At 39.0% G+C, this 23,301-nt stretch overlaps 3 protein-coding genes across 3 annotated transcripts; 1 reads left to right on the plus strand and 2 right to left on the minus strand.

Annotated features, from left to right (window-relative positions):
• Positions 1-1,767: 1,767 nt before the first annotated feature.
• On the minus strand, positions 1,768-4,339 carry LOC143562354 (photosystem I reaction center subunit IV A, chloroplastic-like). Its single transcript, XM_077050174.1, has 3 exons — positions 4,112-4,339; positions 2,384-2,449; positions 1,768-2,303 (listed from the first exon to the last, which is right to left on the minus strand). The coding sequence occupies exons 1-3, from the start codon at positions 4,337-4,339 to the stop codon at positions 2,202-2,204; spliced, it is 396 nt and encodes a 131-aa protein (XP_076906289.1). The 3' UTR covers positions 1,768-2,201.
• Positions 4,340-5,429: 1,090 nt separating this feature from the next.
• LOC143562363 (transcription factor PIF1-like) lies at positions 5,430-10,138 on the plus strand. The gene is made up of 7 exons (XM_077050181.1): positions 5,430-5,773; positions 6,045-6,353; positions 8,815-8,913; positions 9,141-9,206; positions 9,275-9,340; positions 9,441-9,776; positions 9,865-10,138. Exons 1-7 carry the CDS (start codon positions 5,549-5,551, stop codon positions 10,006-10,008), a joined length of 1,245 nt encoding a protein of 414 aa, XP_076906296.1. The 5' UTR covers positions 5,430-5,548; the 3' UTR covers positions 10,009-10,138.
• Positions 10,139-10,286: 148 nt separating this feature from the next.
• LOC143562361 (26S proteasome regulatory subunit 4 homolog B-like) lies at positions 10,287-14,726 on the minus strand. The gene is made up of 6 exons (XM_077050179.1): positions 14,165-14,726; positions 11,553-11,798; positions 11,265-11,434; positions 10,969-11,185; positions 10,715-10,855; positions 10,287-10,511 (listed from the first exon to the last, which is right to left on the minus strand). Exons 1-6 carry the CDS (start codon positions 14,639-14,641, stop codon positions 10,428-10,430), a joined length of 1,335 nt encoding a protein of 444 aa, XP_076906294.1. The 5' UTR covers positions 14,642-14,726; the 3' UTR covers positions 10,287-10,427.
• Positions 14,727-23,301: the final 8,575 nt, after the last annotated feature.

The raw sequence follows: 23,301 nt of genomic DNA on the forward strand, positions 1-23,301 counted from the left end.
AAAGTGTCGAGTGGTTATAGATCTGTGGAAGGTGAATTCAGTGGTCGGCATGAAACCTAAAGTTCAACCATCAAAATCTTATGCTTATAGTATTTCCAACAACTAACAAATTATCAAAAGAACACTGAAATTGATTTGATATGGTAGGAAAAATGGAAGATAGCAAAATCATGCTAAGTTTGATTCTAATCGGTCTTACTAATATAATTCCTCCTTACTTTAGAAAAAAGGCACATCATGTTTAGTGCTTAAGCCGTGAGACTTTAGCTTTTATTCATAGTAACGGTGTTTAGTATTCGAATTAGACTTGAAAAACTCAAAATTCAGTTTAAATTACATTCGAATTTCATGTTCTAGTTATGTTTTCGAAAATTCGAATTCGACTTGAATTCAAATTATGCATTTGATTTTTTTATACATGCATTTTGTAAGGAACTATTTTCTAGCCTGTGGGTCTGCTAACATTAAGTATCAAAACCTAATAAATAGTTAACCTAAATGCTAAACGTCCAAATTCTAAATCCCTAATGACTTAATTGTGCGCTATGTTTCGCATTCTATATTTGTTTCAGTGTATGCAGGTTGCATGTAATAACCACTTACCATATGGTGCTCAACCACTTAATGACATTATCATTCGGCTTATGAAACATCTAGTGTATGAGAACATCCATATATACATAACGACATATTTCGTATGATAATGCCAGGAGGATAATAATGCCAGACATAGAAGAACACCCGGAGGATAACAACACGTTTAATGCGAACATTGAGAAAGCACTCATGTCCCCTTGTGAATCCTTAACCATAAACTGAAAGACAAGTTGGATTCGATCCGAATGGAGGAAACGAATACACGTACATATAGCAAATGTGAAAAGGACAAGAATGAAAGAGTTAAATGCAGCCCACTATGTGTGTTTTGCTTACTTTTTACTGACCCAAAATTAAGCACATGATCTCACATGCCTTGACCAAACAAAATTAAAGGAGGCCCAATCTCAATTCTTGAGTTCAACTCTCGAATTCACTTATTATAATTCATTGCTAAAGTACACTAATTTATAGTATTTGTTGTAGGGTTCAGGGTCATACAAACCCGAGTACGGTTTGTGATTATGTTTGTCTGGATCGAGCTTAATGTTTAGGCTTAGACCCGCACATAATCCGGCACATTGAGCCTAACATGGGCACACACTTCATATAGAGGGTGTAGCGCTTCATTTGGGGGTTTTCCTATCCCTTCTCTCCACCACTGTTTACTCTTTCAAGATACTCTATATACATACGTATACACTCATACTTATATACTTAGGCATGTAATCGAATCGAACGTTCAGTGAACCGTTCGTGAACTATTTAACAGAAGTTTGTTTGCGTTTGTTTATTTAATAAACGAATCAACATGAACAAGCTATTTTTTCATTTAGTTAAAGGGCAGAACATGATCACATGTCTCGTTCGTACATTTATATTTGTGAATGTTCGTATATGTTTGTTCATGTTTACTCTCGTTCGTTTATGGTCATTTATACTCGTTATTTACCGTGTGCTTAAGTTCATTTGTTTATATATTCATGTAATTTTTTAGACCCACTGCAATTTAGCCTAGTTTAAAAAAAAGTTTAGATCCAACAGAATGATGTTTACGTTTAATTTTAAGTGTTCGCTTGGTTATGCTTGTTCATCTATATTCAGTCGCTTTTCGTTTACACTATTAACAAACGAGCGTGGACTCACTCATTTTCTTAAAAAACGGACATGAATAAGAAAACAAGTATGGTTAACACATTCTTTTGTTCGATTGTTTGTTTGGTTAAACTTAAACGAACGAAACAAGTATGTGAGGTTCGTATTCGTTCAATTTATCTGCAAGCCTATGTTTACTGACTTAACTGTCATAGGGTTGTCTTTAGGCCCCAGTCTAAGACCTCTTCTAACATGTTTCATTTACGTTACAGTTTTAGGCAAAATCCTGGAATTGTTAGACACGGTTTGAATGGCCCCAATGCTTGGCCTCGACAACTGACAACCAACGCTTCACCCGTTTGGTTCACTCTTTATTATATTTTAACCAACACACATAACACAATGGTTCACTCTTTGTTAAGGTCTATCGGGTTAAAAATAGGGTATAGAACAAAAGAGCATCCATTTTACACTTGCTTGACATGGTATATGATTACAAAATTAAAATTTTAAACTTCTTCGATCTCATCCAACGCGTAGTTGTTTGTTGAAACATTTGCATAATTGAGTTTGTTAAACCGCACAACAACTGGATAGCGAGCGTTTGGGTCCTGCATGTTACACGATAGGGTAGAAAATTAACGGGTTGAGCTAAAATTGACTAAGAAGGCATGAGAGGTTTTGATTTTACCTGATCAACGGTCACAACCGATCCAACACTGTTACACCAATATGACTCCTTCCTAAGAATTATAACCTGTGCTTAAATATCACATTAGTACCATGTTATCCATGAGATACATAAACATAGCATATTATGAAAAATGTAGATAAAGAATAACTTAGGTCTTTTAGCTGCCAATTTGATTCTGTTTTGGTATTTGGATTGGCGGGTATGGGTTGACCCAAACCTATAGAAATACCCATCAACCGGACACGGCCCAAAATACTATACATGCAAATATTCAGGATGATTAAATGGTATTGGGTCAAATGGGTTATAAGGTCAGTTTTCATCCTGTGGACTCGAACCCAACCCACTTAATATGTTTTTATATTAGTATTCCATAATCCATACGGGATACTAAGTAGGGATAAGCAAAATCGATACCGGTACCGATACCGAAATCGGTACCGATTTGGTACCGTCGGTACCGAATCGGTACCAAAGTTTTAAGTTTCGGGATCGGTACGGTACCGGTACTGGTACGGTACGGTACCGGTATTTCCCGATTTTTTACCCTCGGTACCGTTACTATCCCGGTACCGGTACCGAACCGAATATTTCGATACCGGTACCGGTACCAAGAATTTCCAATTTTCGGGATCGGGAAAATCGGGATCGGTACCGGTCGGTACCGGTACCATCCCATGCTCATCCCTAATATTACTAAGGTCAACTCTTGTAAACTGTTTGGGAGTTGGACCCATGCTTTTAATCTTGTGTGTACAACTCAATTTTGTTGACATAAATAATAGAAAAAAATATATATATATATATACAAAGTTTCATGATTAAGGGATAAACTTTCAAACCTTAGATCCTTTATTCTAAATTTTTAAGCATGGCAAGATTTGTCCGAAAATAAGTTCGAGTCAAAACAAATTACTTTAAAAAATCAATTTGTTAAGGTGTTCCTAAAATAGTGGCCTAAATTATAACTTGATTAAAAATCAAATTGGCACATTTTATGATTGAAAGGACCCATTGCAAATTGACTTGTAACGCATAAGCAAAAAAACACTTATACCGTTACACGTATCAACCAAACTTATTATAATACATAACTAACTTAGGTTGCACATGTTGAATTCCCGTGAAATCTATATTTCCGTTTCCCTCTCCTATTAAATAAAGAATATATCAGATATATCTTATCTTAAAATATAATATTTTAATTCTTAAATCTTCATTATTTTCTATTGTGCCAATAACCGATCACATCCAACATACAAATCTTTTTAGAAACTGCTGGTTTACAACAATTTACTCAACCAGTGTAATACATGAGTTTCTTATAAATAAATAATCACAACTCTCCCAAATTTAAGTAGATTTTTTAGTTTTACCAATTTGATAATATAACCTAAACTAATTAACTTTGATCATTAAGTGCATGTTTGCCATTGAGTTGGATTGAGTTTAAAAACAACTTATTATTGATTTATTGGTTTTTTTATAAAGGTAGTAAGTTAAAAGTTATTTTTTATTTTAACTTTTTGATGAAGCTAAAAGGTTGTTTTTAAAAGCCATAAATCCTTGTTTTTTTAAATTGGCTTTTAGAAAAATGCACTAGATCACTAAAAGTTGTTTACAAATTCAATCCTAAACATGCTATGAAAAATAAAAAGTACTTAATTACTTTCTACAATTTATGACACAAAGAAATTTGGTTAATTAGCATGAATGAAAGAATACCTTGGTTCCTCTCTTGGGTCCAATCCGAGACTTATCTTCCTCGGCAGATACAGCACCGGCAGCCGGTTCTTCTGCAGCATTCACAACCAAACGTGAATTTCTGCTTCTGGAGTTGTTGGTAGAAAACATAACCATAGGTGACTTGTGTGTGTTTGTTTGGGTGGTTATAATCATGTTCGGTTTCACCACAAATCCAGTAGCAGAGGATGCAATACTACAGAAAGCCATTGTGAAGTGACAGATTCTGAAAATTGTTGAGACGAAGATCGAACAGCTACAAGAAGTTGAGTTTTGAGGGTAGTTGAGTGACTATATGTATGTTCTTCATCTTGGTGTTTTATATTGTCCGACCAGTTGACCGCTAGAGTCTTGCCAAGTGTGCAGTGTATATTTTGTTTGATAATGCACCCATTTTTAGATTTTTATTTATTTTTTCATTTTTACTTTTAGATTTTGGCCCAGATTTTGGCCCGTTGGGCTGCAATGTGGACCTCAATCACTGTATGATTTCGTTAAAACATTGGATGCCCGGGTGGTAGAGTTTTTTTTTTTTTTTTTTTTTCCGAACGGTGACTTTCACAGTTAAGTTATCTCACTGCGTGAACACGTCGCGCCCCACCACCGCACTCAAGCCAACTATGTTGACATGATCGGGATCCACGCTGGCATCCGAGTTTGGCTTTGCGTTCCCGGTAAAACCCAGTTAGCTCACCTCGCCCGAAGGCACGACAGGTTCTAATGCTCTAGTAAAATCCGGTCGGAATCAGGATTCGAACCCAAGACATCCGAATCATCTATCATGTTCCTGGGTATTGAGGCAAGCCCCGCTGGTTGCCCGGGTGGTAGAGTTGCAAATTGTAACCATTAAATATACTTACAATTTTATAGCTTCATCTCACCATTTACTTTTCACAACTTTATTAATTACTCATCTTACTATATTTCAGAATTCAGATTCCCTCAACATACTCTCAAATAAATGATGAAAAGTGAAATTAGGCTTGCACGTGCAACACTTACGCGACATCTCTCTTTTTTCACCATTTGCCCCATCATATCAAATTAATATCTAATAAGAAAAGTAACTATCAGTGTCACATTCTATGGTTTGTGATCTCAATCTATGCTTTGAATTTCTCGTATCTACCATTCACCCGTCTGTAATATATAATTTTAAAACTCGAAAAAAAAGTACTCCTTTATCTAATACTTTATTTATTAAATAAGGAAAAACAAAAGACACTTATCACTTATCATCTTGGTTCAACTAGACCTACATATAGACATTGAACTCGACTCATCTTGAGTCATCATGAACAAACTATCTCAAACTTCCTGCACTCACCATAGCTGATGAGATTTCTTACCATGATCACAATCTATATATATAGTTAATTCAACAATGTAAACTATGCCAACAACATTTAATTACTGATGATGCAGAGCCAAAAACAAAGATACCCCGGAAATAAGAACCCGGAAACCGCGCCTTCCCATTGTGATCATATGTTTATAAGAGAAGACGAGATGGCGTCTTGGCTTCATTACCCGATCGACGACAACTCGTTGGAAACCTTTTTATACAGTAATGACTTCCTCTATCATACGCCGGTTTTCTCTGCTCCGGCTGCCGTTGCTCCAACCTCACTACCACCTCCATCGGTATTATTAGAGAATATATGCGGCGCAGCTTGTTGCCCGTTTGCCTGCCACTTTATTGTATAAGGCAAATCTAATTATTATTTCAAAAAAAAAAGAGAATATATTATTATAGTTTAGCATTTAATTTCTTTTAGAACGACGACTTTTTTTATATAAACTGCTATAATTAAGAGATGGTATTTGAATAATGAATATGTTTACTTATATTCATTAATGCACTATTGTACTTTTATATATAGTCGATTAATAATACATAAATAATATTCTACAGGTGTATCTTTCTCGTCCAGAACTTGTTCAATCTATTTCGAGCAAGATAACGCCATCGACTCCGCTAGAAGAAACGCCAGTAACTCGGGCATCTCGCGTGTCGGATAAACCGGCGGTTGTTTCTGTTACGAATGACGGTGGCGGTGAGAGCACGAGAGGTGGTATGTTATCGGCAGGAAAGGATATAGAGACATGTGAGATGAGCGTAAGCCTGACGTCATCACCTGCTACGAGTGTTTCAAGAGCAAGCGCCGGTACTGATGATCGGAAACGCAAGCGTGGAGACACCGACGACATCGAATTCCATGAGGTACGTAACTATAAACTTTTATAGTAATATTATTTTGTATGTGACGTAAAATGAAGTTGGTGATGACGTGTCAATGTATCACGCACATTTGAGGACAAGAAGTTACCAAACTATTTTGAACACTATCACTCATGCTCCTATTTTTAGTTAACAAGACTCATACGGCAATTTTAACTTATCACATGCTTCGATCATACATATTTTATCATACATTGATACATCAGTGTTTGAATAATACATCATTATTGAATTTAGAAGCAACATCTATATACTTCTACACTCTTTAGAATGTTAAGGTGTAATCAAGTCAAACTAGTTGTAAATTACTAAAACTGATTTGTCAAAAGAAGTGTTTAAGTGAGCTTGATTCTATAGCTCACTTGTCCAGATTAAATAGACCAGTTAGTTTAAATGAGTCTTTTATTTATTTAATTTTATATAGCATATTAAATAAACTCGCGTAAAAATAACTATTATGTAAATATAACCTTCTTGTATTTATTATGATATATTAAAGTTGGAATTATATGTGCATATAAATTGATTAATGAATAACAAGTGTGTTTAAGAAATTATATTCACTAGCCGAACTCTTGTTAGTTAAACGAGTCAAACTCGAGTCCGGACTCGTGTTAGCTTGTTTACACCTATACTTTAGTTTAGACTTTAGAGCTAGGGGTCACGGAGTTGTTCCTTGGACTCTCGTGCGGCACTTAGACTCCTTCTAAGTTCAGCCTTGATCACCAAAACGCAGCAACGATTCTTAGACTTGAAAGGGAACACAAGATTGTTTGAGAATGCTTAAGGGAACTTTAGATAACAAGAGAGCTTTTACAAAGTGAACTTGTATTGCTTGAATTCTGGATGGATACAAATGACCAGATTTACATCTATTTATACTACTCCCTTTACTTCTAGGACCATCCATTCTAGGTCCTTCTATTAATAAAATATTACATGAACATTCTAGATATGTACAAGGACTAATCTAGTAACTTATATCCAGATTTTTCCAAGGAGAATTCTAGGGTTTTCCTTAGGAAATATCCATGATATTTTCTAAGGTCTTGGACTTTTGAATCTGCTGGAAATTTCTGGAAAAACGAACCATCCTGATCAGACTTTAGGCGGGTCGTTACATAGGAGTGACAAAAAGATGTTCCTAAAAATGTTCAAACATTCACTTATATTTAAATAACTGCATAGCAAATCAATTGAACCAACATTAAAGTCAACTTTTATATTGTTCACTAAATAAAATATTATATAAAAAAGAAAAGCTTTGTTATAATGCTCAACTATTATAAAATCCAAAATATCATTTATAGGTTTTTGTAACTTCTTCTGTGTCGTTTGGCAGCAAAGCAAGTTGTGTACACGTATCCAGGAAAATCCCAATGCATGACCAAATATATATCTTGTGGGTTGGCCACGTCACACTTTGGCAGTCAAAATAACGACTTGTTTGGCACGTGTATTGCGTATGCCGGGACACACAAGTTCACTGAACATGCTTTTAGGGTACATTGAATGATCAACGTCAAAACAAAACTTGTTTCTGTGCATACTACTTGCATCAGCAGATATGTCTGAATGTATCAAACAGGATAACATATATATGAATCACTGATCAAGTCAGAACAGATTTAAATGCAGAATATTTTTATTTTTTGAAATGGTGTATATTATAGAAAAAAAAGGATAATGGGAAAGTAAAAAAAAAAGGATTTTAGTTAATCCGTGTTTGGTAATAGCGAAAGAAAAATGGATCCGCCATTGGTAATGTTGGATCAATCATTGAACCCTAATCCGCTATTGACAATGGCGGATTAGGAGAACAACTGATTTAACCCGTTGTGTACTGTTATGTACCACTTAACCAAACAAACGAAAAAACTAACCACACTAACGAAACTACTAACCCAACTAACCCCACCCTAGTTATTTTTTTTACCAACTTAATACTTCCCAACTGACCAATTTAATGTGCAGCTTGCATGCAAAGCTGCTCACCTGTGCCATATTCGTATGATAGCTGTCAAAGTATGATAAAAGCAAACATGTATTATTAAAGCTATTTCAGATTCGTATCACATGTATTATTAAAGCCTGACTGTATCACATGAATTGTTGTTCAAAGCTGCCATGACAGTGTTCCTTTAAGACCCGTGAACCAGGAAAAAGATGAACCACATAAGTTTGTGGTTCCTCCGAGTTTGTGGTTACGGAGGAAGAAGATGAACCAGGAAAAAAAATATTTTTCCTAAGAATTTGGATTATGCATGTCTCAATTAATTTCCTAAGAATTTGGATTCTAACTTAAATTGGAACTCATTTTGATATATAACTCACGGACCAAACTTGACCAGACTCGTGGAGCCTAAACGAACTTATTGACGTTTATTGGTATATGATAAGAATCACTAACGACTAAATCATGATGTTTGTCTTTTATGTGAAGGATGTAGAGGTTGGATGTCCTGATTTAAAGAAGCAACATGGCGGATCAACGGCTACAAAAAAGTCACGTTCTGCGGAGGTTCATAATCTCTCAGAGAGGGTTTGTACTTTACTTCTCAAAGTTAGAGTGATAAAGGTTTATGTAACGTTTCGGTTACTTGGATACGTAGCTATAATTAACCACAAAACTAGTCAACCATAAACGAACCATCCGCCTCTCAATATATTAGGCTATCGGTTCAGCTTTTGGGTCTGGTTTAATCATTTAGTTTTTCCACACACACCTGAATTGATCACTAAATATGTTAAGTTTTAATACTTGTGTAGAGACGCCGAGATAGGATTAATGAAAAAATGAAGACCTTGCAAGAACTAATACCTCGCTGCAATAAGGTGGGTGCTAAATGCATTATTTTTTTCCTTTATATTCATTTTCTCAACTAACGTCTTTTGGTTTATAGTCTGACAAAGCTTCTATGTTGGATGATGCAATGGAGTATTTAAAGTCGCTTCAAATGCAAGTTCAGGTATCTCATGTTCTCACCCCGGCCAAACCAGACCAGCCTAGCCCGTTTGAAGTAGTATCCGTTTTGACCCGCTATCAAATATGGTACATTCTTTTTGCAGATGATGTCCATGGGATGCAACATGGTTCCTATGATGGTTCCCATGCCCCCAATGGCTATGGGTATGGGAACGAACCGTCCCATGTTTCCATATCCTGCCATTCCTCTAGGCCCATCACTACCTAATCCGGCTGCAGCCACAGCAACACCAGCAGCTCATCTCAGCCAACGGTTTCCAGCTCCAGGATTTAACATGGCATGTCCCACAGCTAATATGTCAGCTCCGATAATGAGTCCATTGACTCTAAATAGTCAAAACCAACCACAAGTACTTAGTTTTGCAGATCCCTTTCAACAGTACCAAGCTCTCCGTCATACAGGATTACCACTTCCACAGGTATAAGACCCATTACGTGTCTTGCCTGACCCACCCACTCACCCGCACGTATTACCACTATCCTAACTTGCAAGTTTGTTTTTGGCAGCATCAAGGAGGTGTGCCTCTAATTGCAACTAAACTGAGCAGCAGTAAAGATGCTATCAACCCTGATCATCGTCGTGCATTTTCAGGTATTACGGGAAGATGCTTGCACACCAAGCTTCTTAGCCGACACAATTTTGTAGAATAAGAGGGACTTGCGAATCCAAACTAAAGGTTTGTCAGCTTATAATAAAACCGGCTGTCTTCACGTGCAGCATGTAATTAGAATAAACTATTGTACCTTGTTTTATTTAAAGTTACACAATATGTATGTCTCACTAACGCCATCGGGTCAATACAACAGTCTGGAATGAAGCTGAGTGTACTTTATTTTTTCTTATTTTTATGACTTTCTTTCTTTAATCCAATTCTTTGCAACTAGTGTTTAAAATGAAGAAACTATGTGTCCTTTGAAACAACTGAATAGTGTCCAGGAAAGAGAACATGCATTTTTCTACCCAGAAAGGCAGTAAAATAATATAGTAAAATACTTCCAAGGCATTAATAAAACAAACTTACACGTACAAAATAACGTGTCCTAACTGACTGAATGAAAAATAAGTGTGTTTACATATAGAGCCCTTCCGGTACGCCTTCCTTCTTCTTGAACATAACCTTGTCTTTTGCTTTCTTGAAATCCGCATGTGTCACCTGAAAATTAAGTAAAAGTTTTAAGAACAAATACGGGCAAGGTGGTTTTTTCTTTAAAACAAGTGGAATGAAAGCCACCCAAAGTGTTATCTAGTACATAAAAAGTTAAAAACACTTCCTAAAATCATTTTGTTTGATAATTAGACTATTAAAGATATAATATAACTTTTGCAATATAATGAACACACAGCAAAATTTCAAACCTTCATTCGGCGTTCTCTCAAAGCAAGCAATCCAGCCTCGGTACAAATGGCCTTAATATCAGCCCCAGAAAACTCATCTTTAGTCATAACAAATTCTTCCAAGTTGACATCATCAGCTAAAGTCATTCTTGATGTGTGTATCTATAACCAAAGATTCATTAAAAAAGTATATAACAAATATACACACAATAATTAAATATATAAATGTGTATGTGTGCGCACGCGAGTCTTTCAAGGCTGGCAAAACATTGTACCTGGAATATGCGCCTTCTTGTTTTAATGTCAGGAAGCGGGAATTCTATCTTCCTATCTATACGACCAGGTCGAAGCAGAGCTGGATCAAGACTTTCAATTTTGTTAGTTGCAAGTATCACTTTAACATCACCTCTTGAATCAAAACCATCCAACTGATTCAACAACTCCAACATAGTCCTTTGAATTTCACGTTCACCACCAGAGTGGGCATCATACCTGACCAAGAACCCTAGTTAAACCCCATTCTCTAACATAGCTTCCAAGATTTAAATAAAAAAAGGATCCATAAATATACCTCTTGGTACCGACAGCATCAATTTCATCAATGAAAACAATAGATGGTGACAGGTCATCAGCAACCCTAAAGAGTTCTCTCACCAGCTTAGGACCATCTCCTAGGTACTTTTGAATCAACTCACTTCCAACAACACGTAAGAACGTTGCTGATGTGGAGTTTGCCACTGCCTGAATAACAAACAAAAGGTTCAAATACAAAAAAAAGAAACTAATGTTACTTATACAGTTTACATGTTTGATCATCTTTTAACATGAAATTGCATAAAGAGAAGTTTAAAATGCACACCTTCGCAAGCAGTGTTTTTCCTGTTCCCGGTTCACCATAAAGTATAACACCCTTCGGAGGTTTAATACCTATGTCTTCATATAACTCAGGGTGAGTTAGAGGGAGCTCAACCGCCTCCTTGATTTCCTGTATTTGAGCATCTAGCCCACCAATATCAGCATAAGATTCTAAAGGCGCCTTCTCTACTTTCATCACAGAGACCATGGGGTCCACATCATCTTGAAGAAGCCCAACAACAGAAAGAATCTGACATTTTAAAAGGTTTTACATGATTAACACATTTGTAAAGCTAATAATACACTCACTGCAACTTGAAAACCAACAACATGAAATCGTAATGAAATTAACAAATCTTTTATCATTACTCACTGGGACGATCAACTGTATAAATTCTATCTTTAACAAACACCTATATTAGAATGCTGGATATAAAAGACAAAACTTGAATTGTGTGCTGCAAAGCAGTAAACTGAGGCAAAAAAAGCATAGGCATGGGGGTGTGCATGGTTCGGTTCGGTTATTAGCCGCAACCGAAACGGAAATCAAAGTCACTGGTCAATCTTGTATATTAACCAATCAGTTTTCAGTTAATCAATTCGGTTCAATCGGTTAGTTTGTCTGTTTTCGGTTCGCTTGATAACCAAAATTAAACTTGGGCTAAAACTTTTGTTAAGAAAAACTACATGAAATGTAGGTTTATAAAGCATGAAATACATGTTATTCGAGGCATAAAAGCTAAAACTATATGAAAATATGAATGATTAAGTTCGTTTAATTTCGGTTAACCCAGGGCACCAAAAAATACCAATAACTAATTTTAACTTAATTCAAAGTTTTCAGTTAATTTCGGTTCAGTTTCAGCTATGAAGTAAATGCAGAAAAATTATCGGATATCGACCGACATTTATATATATATATATATAGGGGTGGGTTAACATACAATAATGGCTTATCATACATTAGGTACGCGACATTCCAGAGCGTTTGATTAAAAAACGCGCGGTGGCAATTTCGTAAATAACCCAACAATAGTTCGCGATCAAAATTCGCCGATTACAAATCAACTCTGATCCAAATTCGGAACTTGTCGCTCAATCTAATCCAATTTCTAAACTCTAATCACAGCTTAAAGTATGAAATTTCTAAAGTCAAAAACCAAAATTGAAATAGAAAGTCCCTGAACATTAAAAATCTTCAAATTGATCAAAAATTGATGATTTAAACAATCGAATTGATGTGTAAGTGGCTTTAGAATCATCAATCGATTATGAAAATACAAATTAACACACTTAATTGAGCTATGATTAGGGTTCATGTTTAAACGTTCTGCTCAAAGTTTAAACGTTCTGACCAAAATAAACACCATAATTGATGATTTAATCAATCGAATTGATGTGTAAGAGGCTTTAGAATCATCAATCGATTATGAAATTGCAGAAATAACGCACTCAATCGAGCTCTGATTAGGGTTCAAAATATTATGTTTAAACGTTCTGAAACAAAATTGAAGACCTTTAAACGTTCTGACCAAAAAAGAGCATCTTTAAACGTTCTAATACGTTCAATGAAGTTCTGGGTGTTCAAAAAACAATGAACATCTTTAAACGTTCTAATACTTTCTAAGAAGTTCAGGTTGTTAAAAAAAGTTTAGAAGTTCTGATAAAGAGGGTTCAAAATATTATGTTTAAACGTTCTGAAACAAAACTGAAGACCTTTAAACGTTCTGACCAAAAAAGAGCATCTTTAAACGTTCTAATACGTTCAATGAAGTTCTGGGTGTTCAAAAAACAATGAACATCTTTAAACGTTCTAATACTTTCTAAGAAGTTCAGGTTGTTAAAAAAAGTTTAGAAGTTCTAAGAAGTTCTGGGTGTTCAAAAAAGTTTAGAAGTTCTGAACTTCTAAACATAACTTCTAAACTTTATCAGAACTTCTAAACTAACAAAAAAAATTAAACACTTGTAACATGAAATTGAACACTCAATTCACTCCATATAATCTCGTAATCATCAAACAATTATCAATTGACCATCAATTTGATCATCGATTTGATCATATGAACAAAATATGAACGTCTGCAACTGGGTTTCTGCAAATGGCGCTTAAAACTTTAAACGTTCAGTTAAAACCCATCACTCAAAACTCAAAATTGATCAATTGAAACTTCAAATTGATGATTAATTGGACCAATTTCAAAGTTTAATTGGTCAATTAGTTCAACAATTTCAATTTCAATTGGTCACTTTTATCAACAGGTCGTGACAGAGGAAGATGGTGTACGGTGGACGGAATCATTGGATGGTGGACGGTGGATAGGATCGTTGGATGGTGACGGATTGCTGAACGGTCATGTTGAAGGTGGACGAAATCGATGGGAGCAACGATTTGATGAAAATTACAATATTGCCACCGCGTGTTATTCGAAATCGACGGGGATGCGAGTCGCGTACGTAATGTACGATTAGGGATTATTGTATTGGATCCTTTATCTATCTATATATACATATAACTTAACACTACATTTTCCTACCATTAACGAATTAACTTTTTGCAACTTACAAAACACAAACAATAGACAATTAAGACATAAAAACCCGATATCGGCGATATACCTTATTATGCATCAAAATAGCACAGCCAGGCTCAAGCTGATCCTTATCGACAACCGACAATATCCCGACATAATACTCCGGTCCAACGGAAGACGAAACAATCGCATGATTCTCATCAATCAACTCCTCCAAATTCCCCACACTCATCGGCGACCCACGTAGATCATCCACCTTCGACCTGTCTTCCTCAGTCTTCTCTTCCTGAGGCTTCAATTGCTCCTGATAAGCCACAAACTCTTCCTCCATTAACAAGTAATCCTTAATTCGTTCAAGTTTTAATAACCTTAGCCTGCACTTTGAGTGCGGTGTTACGGTTGGTAGCCTGGCTGCTGTCTCTGGTCCTTTTTGCTTCCGTTGTTTCCGGCCCACGCGAGCCGGAGGAGCCGCCGGTTCGAATTTTTTGTCCTTTTTGTTTTCGTCGCCGGGTTTGCGGTCGCCGGGTTGACGGTTCAGGCCGCCTGGTGTTCCTTGACCCATGGTGGTTGAGTGTGTATGGAGATGGAGAAGATGGAATTGGGGTTTTGTTTTGAATTTGAAGCTTTTGTTGTTGATTTTGGTTATCTTTCTGTTCAAGAAAGAATGGTGTTGTTTGTTTATATGAGGTGGGTTTCGGGTTGGTTGATGGGTGTGATTTGACCCGTTGGTTTTTACCCGGGTTTGGTTATTGTGTGTATTAAGTAGTGGGCTTATACTTTGATTAATGGGATAATGGGCAATGTATTATTATGTGTCAAAGGTTAAGCCCAACTTATAGGCTCATAAAACCTACCCACTAATTTAGCATTTGAATTCGGTCTTAAGTCTTAACCGGCCTCACCTACAGGTGGGTAAATCGGGTGTTTTTGTAAACCGTAACCGGGTATGAACCGATTACAGGTATGATAAAAAATAATAATCAAGAACCCGGTCGTATAATAACCAGTTCAGGGTATGGTCGGGTATTTCTGAGTTTGCTAGTTTATTATCGGGATTTTGGCCAGTCCGGTCCAGGTTTTGACCGGGTAAAAGTGGACCTGGTTCTAGCGGTCGGCTTTGGGTACAATTTTTCTAAGGAAACGAAACCTATTTGTACACGCGCGTCAGGTGGCATGGGGTCCAGTTTCGAATCAAGTACAGTCAGGTCCGGAACCGAATTTTTTGCCCACCGCTTTCCTTACCGATTATTATAAATGGTTTAACCACGTGAACAATAAAATAGATGTGCCAGTTCTTCCAATTTGCCTTGTTTAAATTAACAGCCGTAACGGTGAACTAGCAATTTTTAGACTTTGGTTAGTTGGTTAGTTATACATTGAACTCGGGTTATATATATTCTATAGTTTATTGAACTCGGGTTATATATTCTATAGTTTATAACTTATGCATGTTTGTTTTTATAAACAAACAGTATGCGTAAAATACCAAATATTTATGAAATAAATAAATAATACGAGGCAGTTTGAATTTTTATGAGTCGAATTCAAACTCAATATTTTAGCTAGCTTGTTAAGGTATACAAGCCAAGTTTTGTTGACTCCTTTTACTTGTTTATCTTCTACTTAGCTCATTGACAAATGATAGCCCTAACATATATAATATCAAAATGTATCCAAGTGAAAATTCAAATGATCCAATTAAAATAAAAGTATCTTACATTTTCTTACGTTTTAATACACACACACTTTGATGAGTTTCCGATGACGAGAGAAAAAATAAGACTTGCTGCAATAACCGACCCATTTTACCAATCGATAAATATAGGATGTGACTATGTCTAAATAAAAGAAGTCGGTATTCCTCTTTTATAATGTAAAATACAATTTGAAATATATAAGATAGATGTGTGAATTCATGTTTTTATAATTCATGTAACAATAAATTTGAAGAGGTAAGTCCCAGCAGAGCCCAGTTGGACCTGCAAGACTCACCTCAAAGAGGGACGTCTGCGCAGTTGAACCCGCAAGACTCACCTTCAACAGGGACGTCTGCGCAAAGGCTAAACTCGCAAGACTCACATTGAAGAGACGTCTGCGCAGAAACCAACTGGATCCGCAGGACCCACCATGCTCAGAGAAGTGACGTCCTTACGCGCAGTACGCAAGCTGTTCCCGCAGGAAAAGCCTCCCAATGATCGACGTACTCCGCCTGTTCCCGCAGCAACGGATACTAGCCATCAGGGAAGGCTACCCGCGCAGCAAGGCTACACGCACAAGGCACTTAACTCTTAAATAATTCAGTAATGTCACCTAAAGAAGGAGTGAGCAAGCCGGGAACACTCCCGCACAAAGCCGGGAACACTCCCGCACAAATGAGCCAGTCCGTACGATACTGGAGGATCTTTTGTACTGTACCTGACTAGGTATGGACAAAAGATCTGACCAAAGATACGACAGCTCACTGACAACAGTATGACGAGCAGCACGCTCTTGTACTGTATGTCACTATCAGCCGCTGCCTACTCACCAACCTGTCGGAGGACGTGCATAGCCTGCAGTTGCTGGAACAGGAATAGTACACAGCCGGCCTGGTCACTATCAGCCGCTGCCTACCCACCAACCACCAGCATGGCACGTGCGTAGCCCACAGTTGGCAGAACAGGAATGTGACATCTGACCCGATCCGACCCGACCCTGGTACCCGTTTCTCTGATCCGATCTCTTTCTTTTGTGATTTAATACTTATATAATAATATATATTTTCCTTCCCGCCTCTCTCTCTCTCTTTCTTTCCGCTGTCCCGTCCCTCTCCCTCCTCTCTTTCCGCCTTCTTTTCCCTCTTGTCGCCGTCCCGCCCTTAAGCCTTGTTTCTCTCTTTTTTCTTCTAACTCTTTGCTTGTCCTTTGTTCCTTCCCGCCTAAGGTTGTCTGCGCAGCTCCACGCGCCAGACTCCTTTCAAGGAAGCCTGCGTGAAGACCATCTGTTCCAGCGATACGCGAGACGAACTCTTCTCGCAGCGCGCTAAGAATTGTAATTCTTCTCGCGGCGCGCGAAGAACGGTAGTTCTTCCCGCGACGCGCTAAGGATTTGTAGTTCTTCTCGCAGCGCGCTAAGAATCGTAGTTCATCCCTCGACGCGCGAAGAATTATAGTTCTTCCCGCGGCGCGCTAGGAATTTTAGTTCCTCCCGCGGCGCGCTAAGAAATGTGATTCTTCCCGCGGCGCGCCTTAGCCTTCTCGCGCTAAACCCTTGAGTTTTTTTTTTCTGTTTAATCTAGCCGTTTGTTTTTGTGAAGTCTTATCTTCTGTGCTGTTGACCTGACCTATCTTATGTCTGAAAAGCCACTTTTGGCGCAGCATGCGCACCAACCCCATTGGTTGGCAGAAAAAGTGACTGACATTATCTTTGGAGATCTGCTTTTTCCATGCTTGACCAGTACCTTTATCTGACCCGCCCATGCCTGTTACTGTTCCCTGTCAGCTTTATCTTGCCCCCTGCAGCTGCCATATCTTTTGATATCTTTTGCTTTTGGAATCTTTTACTTTTTGGAGATCTTTTCCCCTTTTCTAGGGATTGTGTTCCCTAGGGTTTCTCTATAAATAATAATATTATTTTTCCTAACACATCACACACAAACACTTAATTTCTTCTATTCTCTCTTGCTCCTTGCTCTCTCTGCCGCCTCCCTCTCTGCCTCCGTCTTCCTCCCTGTTCTGCCCTGCTTTTCCGGTAATATATATTATATATAATAATTTACTTATTAATTATGCTAACTTATATTCAAGACTTAAAACCAATCGTTAAAACAATAATCTTTAATTATAGGTTAACTTGTGCTTGTTTAAAGTTGGTTCTTGCTTTATCTTACACCGCACCGTTTATCAAGTGAGTAATCTCGTACCTAATCCCTTTTTATTTTTAATGTTTTGGGATGTTCATGTGTTCGTACAAACTCAGAGTCTTAAACTTGTTTATGAACTTTAGTCGCGCAGTATCCCATGTGTTGAGGACGTTTACTTGGCTGTTTATTTGTATGTGTGTATCATTAACCGCTTTGTTCGGCCTATTCCGAAGTTTTCATGGATCCATTAGATGAACACGGGAGACCTATCGTTTACGGTTTTCTTTGTTTACACTTGCACAGATGTTTTTCTCGTTTTTGTGCTCAATTGGGAGCACGGATTGAACTATGAACTATGAGCTATGATCTATTTAGGCTTGATCACAATCTGATTGCACCCTTGTTAAACACCAGACATACACGTGTTGCGCGCAGATTTATTGTTATCTATGTATGATATTAAACTTGATTTCTCACCAACACGCAAGTGTTTGACGTTTATTTTAACACATGTTCAGGTTTGCAGTAGCTGTTTTGGAGCTTGTGGACACGTAGGAAGTTTTCTTTATTTTGGACCTAGATTAAAATGTATCAAGACAAGCTATTGATTGTTCGAATATTTTGCCTTATAATATAATGATTTATGATGATTTATGTTATCTTATGTTTACTTTGCGCGTGCGCGAATGAATGTATTTATTAAATATTGACACCCAATAGTGTCACGAGTAATGAAACAATATGTGGCGCCCCAATGTATAATCCGCCTTTGGTCGGGGTGTTACAGATTGGTATCAGAGCTCGTTGACTTTAGGATAGGTGGTTAGACGTAACGGCCTAGAATACCTAAGAGTCCCTTCTCGCGCATGAGAGAAATCTCATGTTTGCGCGCTTATTGTTAATTACTCGTTATTTATGAATATGCTCGCGCTTGCGCAGTATATGATTTTATGTTTTATTTCGCGATATTTCGATTTTTGTTGAATTTCGATTTTTATTGATTTACATATTCGTTTGTTGGATTTGAAAATCCGAAAAGTCATGGTGATACATGAATAGTTGATTTTCAATTTCCATTTACGATTATGTTCTGAGGATGGAGACTTGAAAAGTCATGGTGATACATGAATTGTCAACCTCCAATACTCATTTTCTTGCATATTTTATATTGAAGATTGAAAAGTCATGGTGATACATGAATCGTCAATCTCCAATACTCGTTTGCTCGTATATTTTAAATTGGGAATTCGGAAAGTCATGGTGATACTTGAATTGTCGATTCTTGATTCGAATTTGTTACCTTTATTAAGTCTGCATTTAGGGTCATTTATTTTACTTTAACTTTTGACAGTAACTAACTTCGCGAAACAAGCTTTACGATGACATACTTTGCGCTAAAACCAAGATATTAACTAAAATTAAAACTTTTATAGAATGCCTCCGCTATCAGCTCGCCATCTCAAGAAGAAAGAAGCCGCGCGCAGACGTTCGCTGCAACGTTCCCAGGAAATGGCCGCCGCAATAGCCCAAGCCTTAAACCAAAACAATTCTAACACCTCTGGTTACAACATTAAGTCCTTTAACGCGGGTAACCCTCCAAAGTTCACAGGCCTTGAAGGAGCCACTGTGATGCTCCAGTGGCTTGAGAAAATAGAAAACACTTTCCTCCACACCCAATGCCCTCCTGACAGACGAACCCTATATGCTTCCAGTGTCCTGGAATCTAGAGCGCTTACATGGTGGAATGGAGTAGCTCATGCGCGTGGCGCAGAAGCTGCTTCCAGCATGCTCTGGGAGGAATTTAAGGAAATTCTGACGCGAGAATTCTGCCCTCCCAACGAAGTTAAGCGCCTGGAGGAAGAGTTTTGGAATCTTAAGCAATACAGCGGCGAAGCGCGCGAGTACGCGACGCGTTTCCATGAACTAAGTTTGCTTGTCCCTCACCTTGTTACCCCTTCTCGCCGAGCCATAGAGAAATTCCTTGGGGGTCTCCCCATGGAAATTCAAGATTCTGTATGGGCCAGAAACCCAGTAACCCTCTCTGACGCCATCGAGTTGGCCGCTGTGCTCAGCGACAACCATGTCAGAGCAGGAACCCTGCTCCTGCGGGGATCTGAAAAGACCAAACTCACCAAGACTGTTCCTGAACCAACAGAAACCAAACCAGAACCCTCAAACCGTAACAACCTCAAGCGCAGGCGCAAAGCCTATGCGCTTACCAACCCGCCCATTGTCCAGCAACCCATCTACCAACCTCCAGTTTACGCGCCTAACCCACTGTCAACCTACCCAACACCTGTAGTCCATAACTATGCCTTAACCAATCCCGCACTCCCTGCCCCGCCACCTAAGAAACCTTATACAGGAAATCAACCCTTTTGCCCAACCTGTAGACTTCATCACCCAACCCAAACCCCGTGTCGACAATGTAACCGATGTGGCCGCGTTGGTCACTCTGCCGAGTTCTGTAGAGTCCCTCCCGCCAACCCAATCGCACCAACACCACCAGTCTACCCGCAGAACCCACAACCAACCTACCAAAACCCACGACCCAGATCGTGCTTCAACTGCTGTGATCCCAGTCATTTCCGGAACGCGTGCCCTAGACTACAAGTTCAGATTACGCAAGCGAATCCGGTGAACCAGATTTCAAACCAAGTGGCACGCGGACGAGCTTTTAACATAACCGCGCACCAAGCGCAAGCGAATAATGACGTAGTTAATGGTACATTTTTGCTTAACGGATTTTATGCTTCTGTACTTTTTGATACTGGCGCCGATCGAAGTTTTATTTCTCGCGCGTTTGAGCAGAAGCTTGCGCGACCGCGCAACGACTTAAAAGAAAATTTTTCAGTTGAATTGGCTAATGGCGAAACTGTTTTAATTAACTCAGTGATTAAAGATTGCACGCTTAACCTTAACGAAAACGATTTTCTGATCGACCTCATCCCCATGCCTCTTGGAAGCTTTGATGTTATCATTGGTATGGACTGGCTCTCGAAGAATCGCGCCGAAGTTATTTGCGCCAAGAAGATGATTCGCATACCTCGAGAAAATGGTGATCTTCACATCTACGGCGAAAAACCCTCCAGCGGTCTTAAACTTATGTCTTGCGCCGAAGCCCAAAGACTCATGCGGAAGAAGTGTATTGCATTCTTAGCCCATGTGGTTAAACCTGCTGAAGAAAAGAAGCTTCGCGATATCCCTGTTGTGCGTGATTTCCCTGAAGTTTTTCCTGATGATCTTCCCGGTATCCCTCCCGCTCGTGAAGTCGAGTTCCGTATTGATCTTGTCCCTGGTGCTTCCCCCGTAGCTAAATCTCCTTACCGTCTTGCGCCCGCTGAGATGCAAGAATTGGCTAGCCAACTTCAAGAGTTGACTGCTAAAGGATTCATTCGCCCTAGCTCTTCGCCGTGGGGTGCTCCGGTGTTGTTCGTTAAAAAGAAAGATGGATCGTTTCGCATGTGTATAGATTACCGCGAGTTGAACAAACTCACCATTAAGAACCGGTATCCCTTACCGCGTATTGACGACCTCTTCGATCAACTCCAAGGTGCCTCTTGTTTTTCTAAGATTGATCTCCGCTCTGGCTATCACCAGTTGCGCATCCGCGATGAAGATGTTCCGAAGACTGCTTTTCGAACTCGTTATGGCCATTTTGAATTCTTGGTCATGTCCTACGGTTTAACCAACGCACCCGCCGTTTTCATGGATCTAATGAATCGGGTGTGTAGGCCTTTCTTGGATAAATTCGTGATTGTGTTTATCGATGACGTTCTGATTTATTCTAAGACCAAGGCCGAGCATGAGCAACATCTTCGGTTGGTGTTGCAAAAGCTTAGAGCCGAGCAGCTCTTTGCGAAGCTCTCCAAGTGTGAATTCTGGTCTGATGAAATACAGTTTCTTGGTCATGTTGTAAACAAGGTGGGTATTCATGTCGACCCATCCAAAATTGAAGCAATCAAGAACTGGATTACGCCGACTACTCCTTCTGAGATCCGTTCCTTTCTGGGCTTAGCTGGTTATTACCGGCGCTTCATTTCGAACTTCTCGAAGATCGCTTTGCCTTTAACAGCTTTAACGCACAAAGGTAAACCGTATATTTGGGGCTCGAAGCAAGAAGAAGCCTTTCTAACGCTCAAGCGATTGTTGTGTGAAGCCCCTGTCCTTGCGCTACCTGAGGGTAATGATGATTTTGTCGTGTACTGCGATGCCTCCAACCAAGGTCTCGGTTGTGTTCTTATGCAACGAGGCAAGGTTATCGCTTACGCATCGAGGCAACTCAAGGTTCATGAAAAGAATTATACGACTCACGATCTCGAACTTGGTGCAGTCGTATTTGCCTTGAAGATCTGGAGACACTACCTTTATGGTACTAAGTGTATCCTCTACACTGACCATAAAAGCCTTCAGCATATCTTCGATCAAAAGGAACTTAACATGAGGCAACGCCGATGGAACGAACTCATCAGCGATTACGATTGTGAGATCCGGTATCATCCTGGTAAGGCTAATGTGGTAGCCGATGCGCTCAGCCGAAAACCCTGCCAGCTTAACTGTATCTTGCCGCGCACGCAGCTTCACTTCGCGCCGATCCAAAACAACCTTGAATCGCGCATTCGTGACGCGCAGCGCGCATCCATCAGTAATGGTAGCCTTCGCGCCGAGTTAGCGTGTGGCGCGGAAGCGCACTTTGTGCCCAATCTGAGTGGAATTCTCTGCTATCTTAATCGCATCTGGATTCCCTCTGATGAGAATCTTCGCGCTGATATCCTGAGTGAAGCGCACAAATCTCGGTATTCTATTCATCCTGGCGCTGATAAGATGTACAAGGATTTGCGCATTACTTATTGGTGGCCCGGTATGAAAAAGGATATTGCTGTGTTCGTAGCTAAATGCCTGACTTATTCTAAAGTAAAAGCTGAACACCAACGCCCATCTGGTTTGCTCGAACAACCGGAAATTCCTACGTGGAAATGGGAAGGTATAGCGATGGACTTCATTACCAAGTTACCTTTGACAGCAAGCAAACATGATAGCATTTGGGTAATAGTGGATCGATTGACTAAGTCTGCTCACTTTCTGCCCATTGTTGAAAACTACCGTGTTGAGCAACTCGCGCAGCTTTATGTCAAGGAAATTGTCTGCCGCCATGGTACTCCTTTGAGCATCATATCCGATCGCGATGGCCGTTTTATATCTCGCTTTTGGAAATCTCTCCAATCTGCGCTAGGAACTCGCTTGGACATGAGTACGGCATATCATCCTCAGACTGACGGTCAGTCTGAGCGAACTATTCAAACTCTTGAGGATATGCTCCGATCTTGTGTTCTTGATTTTGGAGGTAATTGGGATTCACACCTGCCTTTGATTGAGTTCTC

The sequence above is a fragment of the Bidens hawaiensis genome, unplaced genomic scaffold, assembly GCF_021521415.1.
Source record: "Bidens hawaiensis isolate Kalapana, Puna unplaced genomic scaffold, B.hawaiensis_p1.1 tig00020944_1, whole genome shotgun sequence".
NCBI classification, from domain to species: Eukaryota; Viridiplantae; Streptophyta; class Magnoliopsida; order Asterales; family Asteraceae; genus Bidens; species Bidens hawaiensis.